The 14392-nt window shown below is 40.6% G+C and overlaps 1 protein-coding gene across 1 annotated transcript in view; it reads right to left on the bottom strand.

The window, feature by feature from the left end:
- The window catches only part of LOC127643617 (ubiquitin carboxyl-terminal hydrolase 34-like), a 55484-nt gene that overhangs the window by 5937 nt on the left and 35155 nt on the right, over positions 1-14392 (bottom strand). Inside the window, exons 39-68 of the mRNA XM_052126409.1 lie at positions 13976-14280; positions 13709-13872; positions 12419-12484; positions 12192-12338; positions 11341-11397; positions 10483-10560; positions 10128-10222; positions 9868-10040; positions 9614-9764; positions 9456-9534; positions 9311-9364; positions 9133-9228; positions 8981-9045; positions 8021-8096; positions 7795-7842; positions 7523-7588; positions 7332-7412; positions 7169-7254; positions 6852-7020; positions 6648-6722; positions 6412-6560; positions 6085-6238; positions 5865-5909; positions 5661-5765; positions 3707-3854; positions 3200-3504; positions 1754-2083; positions 1344-1501; positions 1054-1132; positions 851-977 (exon numbers count right to left, since the gene is read on the bottom strand). Coding sequence (XP_051982369.1) covers positions 851-977; positions 1054-1132; positions 1344-1501; positions 1754-2083; positions 3200-3504; positions 3707-3854; positions 5661-5765; positions 5865-5909; positions 6085-6238; positions 6412-6560; positions 6648-6722; positions 6852-7020; positions 7169-7254; positions 7332-7412; positions 7523-7588; positions 7795-7842; positions 8021-8096; positions 8981-9045; positions 9133-9228; positions 9311-9364; positions 9456-9534; positions 9614-9764; positions 9868-10040; positions 10128-10222; positions 10483-10560; positions 11341-11397; positions 12192-12338; positions 12419-12484; positions 13709-13872; positions 13976-14280 — 3731 coding nt within the window. The remainder of the gene's footprint in view (positions 1-850; positions 978-1053; positions 1133-1343; positions 1502-1753; positions 2084-3199; positions 3505-3706; positions 3855-5660; positions 5766-5864; positions 5910-6084; positions 6239-6411; positions 6561-6647; positions 6723-6851; positions 7021-7168; positions 7255-7331; positions 7413-7522; positions 7589-7794; positions 7843-8020; positions 8097-8980; positions 9046-9132; positions 9229-9310; positions 9365-9455; positions 9535-9613; positions 9765-9867; positions 10041-10127; positions 10223-10482; positions 10561-11340; positions 11398-12191; positions 12339-12418; positions 12485-13708; positions 13873-13975; positions 14281-14392) is intronic.

The raw sequence follows: 14392 nt of genomic DNA, 5'->3' as shown, positions 1-14392 counted from the left end.
TTATTCTTTTCCTTTATGCCTCCCTTTTTTCATCCTCCAAGCCCAGTAGGTGGCGATATGCACAATGAATGTGTATTGGCAAAAAACAGAAGAACTCAGTCCACAGTGGAGATATAAATATTGATCTTTTTCTCACCTACACCTATCATATCACGTCTGAAGACATGGATTAAACCACTGGAGTCTTATGGATTACTTTTATGCTACATTTATGTGCTTTTTGGAGCTTCAAAGTTCTGGTCACCATTCACTTGCATTGTAAAGACCTACAGAGCTTAAATATTCTTCTTAAAATCTTCATTTGTGTTCAGCTAAATAAAGAAAGTCACACACTGGGATGACATGATTTTTGGGTGAACTATCCCTTTAAGCTCAATCAACAGAATATGTCGCACAAAATAGAAGTGAATTGGGCCAGTCCACAAATGCTAAAATACACATTGTTTCAAAAGTTTAGCCACAAGACACAAGCATTATACTGTACATGCTAACATGACATTAGTGTGATACAATTTACAGTTTAGTCTTTTTGTAGTATGCTTCCTAAATAGGGTAACCCTAATCATGTAACTGTAATTTCAAACAGAACCTTAATTTTGCATGGATAAGCCCTTATAATACAGCGAACAGCCACAACATTAAAACCACCTGCCAAATATTGTCCCCCTCAAGCCGCCAAAACAGTGCCAACCCGCATCTCAGAATATTATATTCTTCGCACCGCTTGTACAGAGTGGTTATCTGAGTTACCGTAGACTTCATCAGTTCAAACCAGCCCATCTGGCTGATCAGTATGTGATGTTAAAGTGCATCACAGTTAACAAAGAACCTTTGTGTAAAAGATGCATACCTTTACGCTGCAGGTAGGGTCGTGTTGCCTTTAAAACCGACAGGAAGATGGAGAGCAGTTCTACTAGATCTCCTGTCACATGACACGCCGTGGCCTCATGATACATCATGTGAAGGGTGTTGAACGACTGCGGACAGACATATTTAGTCATGCATTACGTTCAATATACAGTTGATTACAAGAGACGGCGTGTGTATGAATACCTCAGTCATGAGGATGAGGCCTCTGTTAAACACCACCAGCAGTCGATCTTCATCATTCTCCAGCAGTATACGGAAGGCACTGACAGAGAGACAGAGGGAGAGATTTCTTGTTATTTTTGGGGTGAACTATCCCTTTTAAGAGGACATGAAATGGCACTTGACGTATTGTGGCATATCAACGAGAATAAAAGGAGGGTCGTACTTGATATCCAATTGATTGGGTTGTTAAAAGTGGGCGTTCTATACCAGAATAGAGCCAGAATGTGAGGTGTGTATTTGTGTGTGTTTACCTGATGAGTGTGGTCCAACAAGAGCGCCCATCCAGACAGCGAAGGTAACAGCTGATGGTGGTTTTCTTGAACTGTTTAACGTCCTCCAGTTCTTCCTCTCTCATGTCAGGTCTCTGAGCCACAAACAACTGCATCAGATTAAACAACTCCTCCACCGCCTGGAGACACAGAGAGAGAGACAGAGAGAGAGAGAGAGAGAGAGAGAGAGAATAAAGCCCATGCTGTGTAAACTGATTTTTCTAGCAATAGATATTAAATAAGCATAAACATTATGTAAAACAGACCAAAATAAAATCTGCATTTTAAGCAACCAATTTGTGGACCATGACAGGGATTTTCAATGTTAAAGGGATTCGAGACCAAAAATAAAGAACAATAAAGTAACAGGGAGAAATAAAACGAGTACCCACTCCTGGGTACTGGCTGGCATGGGGTGTGAGGTTTTTGAATGCCCACTGGATGTTCTGGTGAGATGCCAGCTGCCGGGTGAAAGCAGGCGACTGCTCGCAGCACATGCGCAGGATTGCGTAGTATGCCGGCAGCATCCCGCGGTTGAACAGCACCACCTCCTGATCATCATGATCCGCCAGGATGTAGTTGAAAGCGATGTTTTTAGTGACCACGGGGTTTTGAACGATAAGACGGACATTCTCGCTGCAGTCCACACACAAGTTATACCAAAACGACAGAAGAGCCTGTTTGTTGTGATTCGTTGCGATCGCTGGCTCTGATAACTTGGGCTGAAAAGAGAGAGAGAATGGTTGAGGGTGATAAAATAAAACAAGGCTTAAAAGTTTGAAGTTACGCTCAAATGCTCTCGTCCTGCTCCAGCTAATCAACTATTAAAAACAACACAATTTGGTTCTTGTTCAGTTCAACAGTATTGATATTAGGTGCTTGATGGAGTCATGCAAACCAACGGACGAGGATCTACTTTTATGTTGGAAGGAAACTGCGAAGCGGTACGAGAAACTCCGAAGATTATCAGACATTTTACAAACATGTCATACTTGTTATATTTTAATGTACATTTTTATTTACGTGTAATCAATTAGTCGTTTTTTGGGGGGTTAAAGTACTCGATTACAAAATTACTCAAAAACGTCCATCCTTTATCCCTTAAAAAGGTTGACAACAATAAATCTGCCGTAAAAAAGGTGAAAATGGTCTGCACTTATTTAGCGCATTTTTTAACATTAGCTGTTACCAAAGCGCTGTACACTGTGTCCCATTCACACACCAATGACAGCAGAGCTGCCATGCAAGGTGCTAGCCTGCCATTGGGAGCAACTTGGGGTTCAGTGTCTTGCCCAAGGACACTTCGGCATGTGGAGTCGTGTGGTCCGGGAATCGAACCGCCAACCCTCCAATTAGCAGCCGACCCGCTCTACCACCTGAGCCACAGCCGCCCCATTGCTTGTTAAATTGGGGGATTTTAAGAGTCATTCTTCCTTGTGTGGAAATCATGCCTTATAAACTAAATTTTTATATCAATATTTGACTTTTTGCATTAACGTTTTGAATGTTTATGACAACAATTGGTCCAAATGACGGTTCCTCTGAAAAAATTTAATCTCTCGTTTTTTAATAATTTCTGGAGACATTTCCAAATATTGTGAAATGTATATCATAATACGCAGAAAAAGATTGTTGTTTTTCAAGCTAGAGCATACAGGCCAACTGAGAGCTGTACTTTAACTTCTCCAAAACACCCAAGAGATCCATCATCTACTCTTCTAATAGTTATTTATTCTTCATTTAGAATAAAGCGGAGCTCTTAAATAAATGAGGTATACTTAAAGGAACACCAGTGACAATATAAATGACTCCAACTTTAAGTCTCTTAATAAAAATACCTGGAAGAGGTTCCAGAGGTCCATGAAATAGCTGGAGAACATGAGCTTCTCCGTTTTGGAGATGAGGCAGTAGGTCATGAAGCTGAAGTACTGCACCAGTTTGGTGGTCCCGTGCACGGGAACGTCCACGTAGAGTTTGGCACGGGCCAGCAGACCCAGCAGCAGGTTATAAACCTGGTGCAGAACCACAGTTGTGTCAGGACTCAGCGGGAGGTCTCGCGTTGGGATGTGAAGAGAGCGCGTGGAGCGAAACATCTGACGGAACGAGTTACTTGGGATGAGAGAAACCAGAAGATACGCCGCAGCTAAGAGAGAGAAACATGACAGAATTAGACACTTTATCTAATGCAATTACATTCATCCATTTTAAAATGTGGCTTTGTGTTTCAAATAAATTTTGGGGGCAACTATATGTGTGTATTCTCTCCTAGCCAGGCACAGAGATGGTGTGTTTGTTCTTCTTGACATATATGAGTAAAAAGATGCATTTAGATCGTGTGTTCTTACATGTGCGGACACGAGGGTAGTTGTGTGCCAGCAGAAATCTCTCCACCCAGTTCTCCATGTTCTGCAGAACCCAGCTGTGAGCCAGTTTATTACGAGGAGTCTGCACCGCCAACCAGTCCAGACACTGAGACGGGTTATACTCGATCACCTTACACAGAGACCAAAAAATGACATCCGTTTTTGCACATATTTCATCTGTAGCACATGAGCATTGCCGCTTTTTTAAATATTTATGTAATGTGGTGATACCTCATATTGTATAATATACCTGGTGTTAATGTACATATTTAATACGTATATTACTGTGGCCGTTACATTTTCCTTGTATTACAAACAGTAGTGAGGTTCGGCAATTAGTTTGGACTAAGCTTGTAGTAAAATACGACATAAAAAGCAACTTTACATGCGATCTTTTACAATAATACACAGTTTTCCTGTAATGGTGCTCTTTTTCTCACCATGCACAAGAAACCCTGAATTCAATACAAATATGCAATAATTAAATGAAGTCCATGTGGCTGTGACTTTTATATTATGTGTTTTTATATGTTATGCATAATATTTTATGCTATACTCGTTTTACTTTATTCCACGTGTATTTATATCAATGTACCTTGTGTTGTATTATCCAGCCATAAAAGAGAAGCTGGGTTTGAGAGTTTGTTTGAATTATACTCGCAGCAAAATACATGCATAAATATGAAGACAGAAGACACGGGACGAATGCAACAGTGGGGTTTACTCATCTCACTTGCACAAAAATCACAGATTCTATATTTCTCAAAAACATGTCAACAACAGTTACGCCAAATAAGGTAAATAACTGCCTTAACAGCGTTAAATATATTAATCTCATGCATTGACAGCTGAATGTTTAAAGGTCAATGCAGAAGAATAAATGTTTGTAGAACAGTGCCGCCTACTGTACAGGGGTGAAATTGTTTTACATGTTATTTGCTCCAGAACTTTCGTCGACAGTTCACCTTGGAAATTCGTCACAAATTTAGTGCAAGCCGGCCTTTATGTTAAAAGCCAAAAAAATCTCAGGGGGCATGTGTATCTCAGCGAGCATTGACGCTGACTAGCACACCTGGAGTCGCGAGTTTGAATCCAGGGCGTGCTGAGTGACTCCAGGCAGGTCTCCTAAGCAACCAAATTGTCCCGGTTGCTAGGGAGGGTAGAGTCACATGGGGTAACCTCCTCGTGGTGGTGATTAGTGGTTCTCGCTCTCAATGGGGCGTGTGGTGAGTTGTGTGTGGATCGTGGAGAGTAGCATGAGTCTCCACATGCTGTGAGTCTCCGCGGCGTCATGCACAAGGAGTCACGTGATCAGATGTGCAGATTAACGGTCTCAGAAGTGCAGGCAACTGAGACTCATCCTCCACCACCCAGATTGAGGTGAGTAACCGCACCACCACGTTTGGACAGTCCAAATTGGGAGAAAAGGGAAAACCGTATGACTTTAGAAGACTTGGAGTATACTATATATATGGTGCGTGTTTACATAAATGCTCTTGCATCGATTATGCTTAATAAGATGACAACTATATGGTTATGTAAAAGTATTAAACATCTTTTGTATATTGGGATAAGGGCTTAAATGGCTTAAGAATAAACCTTGCTTTATCAGAATTTTTAAATAAGCTGATTTTTGGGGGTTATCAGCATGTGGATGTAAACGGACACGCATGGACTACTTTTATGACCCTTTTTTGGTGCTGTATTAATGTATGTCTAATGCCATTTTATGGAATTCAGCCATTAAATGATCTCCTCTCGTGTTCTGCAGTAGGAAGACATACAGGTTTGGAATGACATGAGGTTAAATAAATGGCAGAAAGCTCATTTTTGGGTGAACGTTCTCTTTAATAAGAGAGCCTAAAAAAAACATGCTGCAGACGGAAGATATCTGAAACAGTCATATGAGTCTCAGATTGAATATGAGCTGATTTACCTCCCAGATCCGCTGCAGGATGTAGGAAGCAAATGAGGGCATTCCAGGAGGACCAGCAGCAAACTCCATCAGCATTGTCAGCAGCTTGAAGAACGGGTTTGCTGCCTGGGAGAGACACACACACACACACACACACACACACACACACACACAATATAAGCTCATGTGTGTAACAGAGAGAACCAATAAATAAATACTACTTACCTCTGGAGTGAGTTTAGCAATGGAGGTGAACAGCATAGACACAATCTATACAAACAGAAGAAAACCAAAAATCACAAATTACAGTTTAAAATGCATCCGTGTGTGTGTGTGTGTGTGTGTGTGTGTGTGTGTATGTGTGTGTGCGCGTGTGTGTGTAACAGAAGTTCAATACAATAGAAGTCTATGGTATGGACTCAATCAGATGAGCAAGTTAACTTACATGTTCTGCCAGGCGGTTGTTGTATCTGCAGAGGCTGAAGATGAGATTGCAGGTCTGTCTGATATTGATGCTGTCTCTGATGTGCTGGAACAGGAAGGGAAAGCCTTTTCCTCCGGTCAGAGCTGCCATATCACTCTGAGACAGAGTCAAGTGTCTGCAGATACACACAACGATACAAAAAACATCCATTGAAGTCTCAGTCATAAAGATATTACATGGGTTAATGACCTGACGCTCATATCACAAAAGCTATTCATGCTAGTTATTTCAAAAGATTTTACACTTGCGTGTATTAATACAGTGTTACACTTGAGCGCGTGTATGCACCTCTCAGATCTGGACTGCTCTACCAGCAGAGCTATGAGCGCGATCATCTTCTCCAGAGCGGCTGGCCGGTACTTCTCTGCCAAAGACAGGATGTCTTCCTCTTCATCCTCCTCTCCCTCCTCCTCCTCTGACAACACCTCCACCTGAGGCTGAGACACAGAGTGACAGTATGATGTCACAATGTGAGATATTTGAGGGAAATATCTAGAAAAGTTGTAGTCTGTTGATACACTCACATTTTCAGGTCCTTTAGTGCCCATGTAGAAATGCACCATTATAGAAATGGCTTGAAGTGACAAGAGGAACTGACTCTGTATGGACAAGATGACCAAGAGAAGAAACATTTGTGTATATATTCGACTACAGTAGAAAACACGTGCATATATTTGTACATGCTTACAATACAAAACACGAGTGGTTATAAAATGTGTGATGTGTACCTCCTCTTCACCCATTTTGGCAAACTCATAAAGGAAGGCAAAGTACTCGGTCAGGTGTTTGCTGTGTGGCTTCACTCCGTGCTCCATAATTGACAGCAGCGTTTTGACAAACCGCGTCACACAAGAGCGGCTGCCGATGTCCTCCACAGGCCCATCCATGTCATCAGAGCTGTAGGTAAAACGACAACCATCAGAAACAAGCTCAACAGAAAGTTAATTTCTGTACTGTATGAATGATGATCAGCTTTACATACTAACTGAACAAAACACTTGCAATTATTGTCTTACAAAATTCGTTACACAAAAATATCACACACCCGTCCTCCATGCCAGGCTGCAGGTACAGGTGAGCGTGGACTGGCCTGAGCCTCTGGATCACATGAATACACAACCTCTGGAACATCTAAAACAACACGGCAGCATGTCAGACAACACACTTCATGATGCGTGTTTGTGTGCACGTGCAGGTAAAACACTCACCTGCCGTACAATCTGATTAGGACACTTGATTAGAATCTGCATGGGCCACCAGTTATCATCTGCCATCTGATCCAAAAACCACTGCACACATCCCATCACACACACACACATACAAAGTTACATTTAAACACAGGCAAAACTATTGTGAAAACACAGTACTGCGATGTAAAGTGTTTGTGCCTGTGTGCTACCTCGCAGGCGGATTGACTGTTGTTGAATTGTTTGGTCAGCAGCTCGATCCACTGCAGCATGGTGGGCTTAGAGAAATATGATTAAAGATTTACTTAGAACAACACATACTCTGGCCCATGAAGTCAGATACAAACGTATCATCAACGAGACCCCCCTAAAGATATTAACGATTTAAAATGAACAGCAACTAAACAACCAAAGAAGGATAAAACAACACAACTCAAGTAAACCAAAAAAGTGTCACCTGTGAAAGACAAAAACACCGTCTCACCTTTTCTTTGGAGTGAATGAAAGTCTCTAAAACAAACGATGTGCTGAGCTGTGAGAGAAACAGAGCATTAGGAGAATTACTGCGATAATCTGAACCAGTCTTTCCACAGGACAATAACTCAAAATGTTTTCCTCAAAGAACCTGTAAACCCTTTTCAGTTGATATTTCATCAGTTGACAGATCAGTAGTGTTGCTCAGATAGTGCCGTTCAGGTCAACAGACTCACCTTAGCCGTCATAAGAGACACAGATTTAGGATCAGGTAAAGTGCTGGGAATACTACTGCACAGCTGCCACATGAAACTAGAGAAACAAAACAACGAAACAGAGCAAAAACACAAACAAAACACAAAAATACACAAAAAGCAACAACACAAAAAGTAAAAAACAAACAAAGAAAAACACAAAGAAAAAACAACGAGAAAGAAATAAAAAATAAAGAACACAAAAACAGCAAACAAAAACAAAAAGCACAATGCAAAGCAAAAACACAAACAAAAATACCAATAAAACAAAATAAAGCACAAAAAAAACAAAACCCAGAAAAAAATTAAAATAAAACAAAAAGCAACAAATGTAAATGCAAACAAAAACACAAAAAACATTAAACAAAACAACACAAAAAGCAGAAAACAAAGGAAAAAAAAAAATCAAACAAAATAAAGAGAAAAGGCAAAACAATAAAATGCAAATGAAAAATGATAATAACAACAACAAAAAAATACAAAACAAAACAAAGAAAAATCAACAAATGTAAATGCAAACAAAAAACAAAAGAAAATCGAAAACAAAGAATAAAAATCAAACAAAACAGAGAAAATGCAAACGAAAAATGATAACAACAAAAAAATACAAAACAAAAACAAAAATCAACAAAAAGCAAACAAAAGAAAAAAAAAATAAAGAACACAAAAACAGCAAAGCACAAACAAACCAAAATCCAGAACACAAACAAGATAAAAATCACAAAAGCACAACAAAGGAAACACAAAAAACATGAAACAAAGCAAAAACAAAAACCAGAACAAACAAAATAAAAAGGACAACAACAAAGAAAACACAAAATAAAGAACAAAACACAGTAGAAAAACAAGAAAGAGACAAAAAGAAAATTAGTTGTGAAAGAAATCCTCAAATATTCAACAACAGTATCAAAGTCTGTGAAACGTTCTAGATTATTCTCTCACCCAAAATATGTGTGTTCAAAGATGTTCTTGTCCTGGAGAAACTGCATGTTGTCATGCCAGATCCACTATGAGAGAGAGACAAAGAGACGCATCCGTTTAATCCTCAGAAAAACAAGTGTGACGTCTGAAGGATGAAATGGAGTGAGGTTTACCTCCAGAAGGTCCGGAGAAATGTCAAAGTTGAAGTCTTTGCCATTTTCCTCCTCCACTTCCACTCTCTTGTAAAACAGCATGTATGCACTGTGCGTCTGAGAGAGGGACAATCACGTGTTACTCGCTTTTGAGAGTATTTCAAGTCGAAAAATAGTTGAACAAATATATATCACCAACCTTCTCGAAGGAGAAATCCATGAACTTGTCCGTGACAGAATCATACGTTTTAGTCTGAAACAGACACAAGTGCACATATTTCTCAATGTCAACAACAAAACTCAAACTGCATTGGATGACTTGATCTGATAAATAAAATACATACGGTCATCTCTCCACCGAAACACTCGGAGGCCAGCTGAGCCGAATCAAACGGCTTCACCTCTGCATCGTTAAACAGGTACCTGCAAACAGGAAATGACATCAGCACTATAAAATCACATCAAATGCATCTAAAAGTCAGAAATGAGTGTTAATATTCACCATTTGTTATTTCGGTAAGCGTGTGGGTTAACTATATCCCTGATGAAGCTGTAATAATGGCCTCCGTCCGCTGTGCCCGTGTGCACCGTCACACCGATGAGGTCATACTCGTAACTTTCCGCCACCTTCGCATCACTGTCGTCACGGAAACCTGCCAATGTGGTCACGATTAGATGACTGGAGTAGACAAACTGTATTTTCGATTTCAATTCTTTTCATTTTTGAAGTCGTATTCACGAAGAATCCCGTTCTACCTTCCTTCCTGTCTCCCTTGGCCATCAGGAAGTCCTCCGTGTATGGCGTCATGTCGAGTCTCAGTGGGAAAGAAAAGTGCGTGTTCACTTTCTCCTTCATCATCGTCACCATGTTGAACGTGTAACGCATGGTGTTAAAACTCAAGATCCGCGGAAGCTTTTTAAAGCACGCCCTAACAGAGACAAAGAATGAAATATTTGCTTCCCTGTCACATAAGGGACATATTTCAGTTTTCAGACTCATAAAAAGTGAATCGTACCGTTTTTCAGCGCGTACTTTCTTCCCACACTGAGAGCACGTGTACATGTTATCACCCTCTAGTGTGTCTTTAATAGTGACCTCATCCAGAGACTCCTGAAAGACAGAAAGGAGACAACAATGAGAGAGGTGATGTCTTAAATTCAAGTCTGTTCCTCACACAAAGCTTTCATTTGGTTTCAGAAGTCTTGGACTATAGCGCAAGAGTCACATTAACTAATTTGATGGTGCTGTTTGGTCCTTTTTGGAGCTTAACAGCCCCCTGGTCACTTCGATTGAATGTACAGGAGCAGACTGGAGAACGAAAGTCAAACGGGTTTGGAGCAACATGAAGGAAATGTTTATTTTTGACTCACATAGATGTTCTTCATGTCTGCCACCTGACACCTCACTGTGTAGAACTCCTCAGCGGTCTGACTCACATGATCACAGTCCTACACACACACACACACACACACACACACACACACACACACAAAACATGCAGAATCAAATCAGTACATATACAGTGTATTCACTAGATCAAACATCCACACACACTGCCATTTTTACCAACGAAATTGCTCATTCGTGACCCTATATTTGGCTTTTTGACACCGTATTTCAGAGACAGGAAGTTATTGGAGAAAGTGTAATGAGATGCAGGCCGGACTCAAACCTACATCTCCTACATGAGCACCAAAGCTCAACGTGTCTACAGCACATGCGCTATCTGCTAGGTCTCTTTCACAATCGTGCAGTTGAGTGCATAGGTTTGCATCGCCTTTGCAGAATCCGCAAGATATTTATTATTTAAAAAAGAGATTCCACAACACAATTACCTGATCCTGTTCAAAAGTTTACACCCCCTTTGTTCTTAATATGGTGTGTTTATTCCTTGATGATCAATGACTGTTTTTATCTTTTGTGATAGTTGTGTATAAGTCCCTGCGTTGTCCTGAGCAGTGAAGCTGCCCACGGTTCTTAAGAAACTTTTCCATGTTAAGAATCCAGGGGGTATAAACTTTTGAAAAGGATGATTTGTGTAAACGGTTTTAATTTTGTTGATATATTTAACCATCTGTTATGTGGCTTCTGAAGGGCAGTAATACATCATAAAAATATGATCTTATATAAATCCTGAAAGCTTTGAGAAAACTCATGAGACAAAAGGGGGGAGGGGGTGTAAACTTATGCACTCAATTGCTTCAGGGTTGAATAAATCATTGTCTTACCAGTGAAACAACGTTGTTTGTGATGACGCCTCCAAAAAGTGTTTTCACTGTGTTTTTCTAAAACAAACACACAACCATTATTTAATACACAGACAGACAGACATATATATATAGATACAGACAGACAAACAGACAGACAGACATATAGACACAGACAGACAGACATATATATATAGATACAGACAGACAGACATATAGACACAGACAGACAAACAGACATATAGATACAGACAGACATATAGATAGACAGACAGACAAACAGACAGACATATAGATACAGACAGACACAGACAAACAGATATATATATATCTACACACACAGACAGACATATAGATACAGACATATAGATAGACAGACATACAAACAAACAGACAGATAGATACAGACAGACAGAAAGAGACAGACATATAGATACAGACAGACAAACAGACATATATATACAGACAGACACAGACAGACAGACAGACATATAGATACAGACAGACAGACATATAGATACAGACAGACAAACAGACATATAGATACAGACAGACAGATAGACAGACAGACAGACAAATAGATACAGACAGACAGAAAGTAAGACAGACAGACATATAGATACAGACATATGGATACAGACAGAAAGAAAGATAGACAGACAGACATATAGATACAGACATATGGATACAGACAGAAAGAAAGATAGACAGACAGACATATAGATACAGACATATGGATACAGAGAGACAGGAAGATAGACAGACAGACAGACAAACAAACAGACATATAGATACAGACAGACAGAAAGAGACAGAGAGATAGACAGATAGACACAGACAAAAAGATACAGATAGACAGATAGGTGTCTTACCAGGTCCTGTGACATCTCCTCTATTTTGGTGATGAGGTCAGTGAAGAACTCCGTCATGTCTTTCTGTTCTCCTGTATTCAGAGGCTGTTTGTCCATTGTGTAGGTCTTACAGAACGGCCGAGGGTTATACGCCTTCCTCTCGCTCTCCTGCACATTGAAATAAAATATATTCACATGTAGCACACTTTTATTACAGGAGACTTCCAAATGAAAATAATGTCACATACCATGAGATAGGTGAACATCTTCTGCAGTTCCAGCAGCGTGGTCTTTTGCTTTATATCCTCAGAATACTGTAAACACACAAACACATACACAAGAATCACGACACACATTCCAACACATCTACAAATATACACAATCGAATACACAATTCTTCCACTAAGTTATCTAGTTAATTAGCTTAACTTTAGGCTGTTGGCATCATGCCGGATTAACATGGAATTCAACTGATGTGCAGTATGGGGGGCGTTCGCATTGAACGTTTATTGCGATAAAAAAAAAGCTAAACGCAGCACAAGGAATTTAACAGAACGCAGGTGTCTTGAGACGCGTTTTACAAAGTTGACGTCCTGAGAGGGTGTCTAAAATACGCAATGCTCCTCCACAAGATGATGTGCCGCAACGATTAAAAAAAGTCAGTCCAGCGCATGTTTACATACATACAACTATAGAAAAACAGCCCAGACGGATGCAAGAAAGTATGTGTGAATGGCCTCTGTAGGTGTGCATATTAAAGGGCAACAGTTCTTTCGGTTTTACAGATTAATCAGTACCGATAGTTTCGGTAATGCCAAAAATTGCCAAAAGTTTTATTTGTATTGCTTAGTGTTCCTATGTGGCCAATGCTGGAGGAGATTACAGCTAGAACATCTTGGTTCTACAGTATGAAAGCGGCCTTTAGAGGTGAAATAAAAACAACGACACCTTGTGGGGATTTGCTGTATCAAATGTTTCATCGTTGATTATATTCATCCATATTTTTTTCCTCACTTCAATGCATATTTTGCTATTTTGATTTGAAATTCAAGTGCTCTAAATTGAAGTGAGGGCATGCAAAAGTTCGAATCCCGGGCGTGCAGAGTAACTCCAGCCAGGTCTCCTTAGCAACCATATTGGCCCAGTTGCTAGGGAGGGTAGAGTCACATGGGGTAACCTCCTTGTGGTCGCTATAATGTGGTTCTCGCTGTCGGTGGGGTGCGTTGTGAATTGTGAGTGGAGAATAGCGTGAAGCCTCCACACGCGCTATGTCTCCGCGGGAATGTGCTCAACAAGCCACGTGATAACATGCGCGGATTGATGGTCTTTGGGAATTGGGCATTCCAAATTGGGGAGAAAAGATGAGAATTCATATAAACCCATTTTAAAAACTATCAACTGAATAATCGGTTATCTGCCTTTCCTACAACCTTAGTTAACGTCGCGCAAAATCGTGACCGCTGCCTATTGTACAACAGCTTCAAACTTGGCTCATCCAATCAGATTAGGGTATCCTCTCTGTTGTGTGTTGCACTCACTTTAGCAGTAAAGACAGCTTGTCTGGCCTCTGGGATCATATAGAGTTGTTGGATGGTGGAGGCCAGGTAACAGGTGGCGCCCAGATTAGTCAGTCCAACAAACCGACACTCTGCTCTGACATCATCGTGAGGCCAGTAATCCCACTTATATGGTGCATGAGATGCTACAAAAACCAGTAAGGAATACACAGAGAATTATGACATGTGTTCATTTCTAATTTTCCCGATCTTTATGTGATGATTGCAGAGTATGCATGTATTCCTTACCCTGCATATGCTGCGACATGACCCAGTTGTGCAGAAGTCTATAGTTCTCCACCGAGCCCTTCACCACCTCCACCAGCAGGTCGTAGGCTGCGGCGCGTGCCGCAGGACTCTTGCATTTGGGCTGCTGGCGGTCCTTCAGGCTGGGCAGCAGGAACAGTAGATCATACGTGTCCCTCAGGAACTCCTGACCCTCCCGAGAGAACTTAAATGGAGGCTTGTGCTTCAGGACGCTGGTGGCCAGACGCAGGAGACCCGTCAGACCGTCATCCTCGATCGCACCGTCCTGCTGGTCTAGAATCTCACGACTATGGGAGAAAAACAATGATCAATTGGGAATAAGGCAAATGTATAAAATATTTCATACTGATTGGTAAACCGTGGCATACTGAGGACAAATATTTTTGTATAGTGATCGCT

This window comes from Xyrauchen texanus, chromosome 5 (genome assembly GCF_025860055.1).
Source record: "Xyrauchen texanus isolate HMW12.3.18 chromosome 5, RBS_HiC_50CHRs, whole genome shotgun sequence".
NCBI classification, from domain to species: Eukaryota; Metazoa; Chordata; class Actinopteri; order Cypriniformes; family Catostomidae; genus Xyrauchen; species Xyrauchen texanus.
The sequence above is the reverse complement of the archived record's forward strand: the minus strand, read 5'-3'. Positions and strand labels throughout refer to the sequence as shown.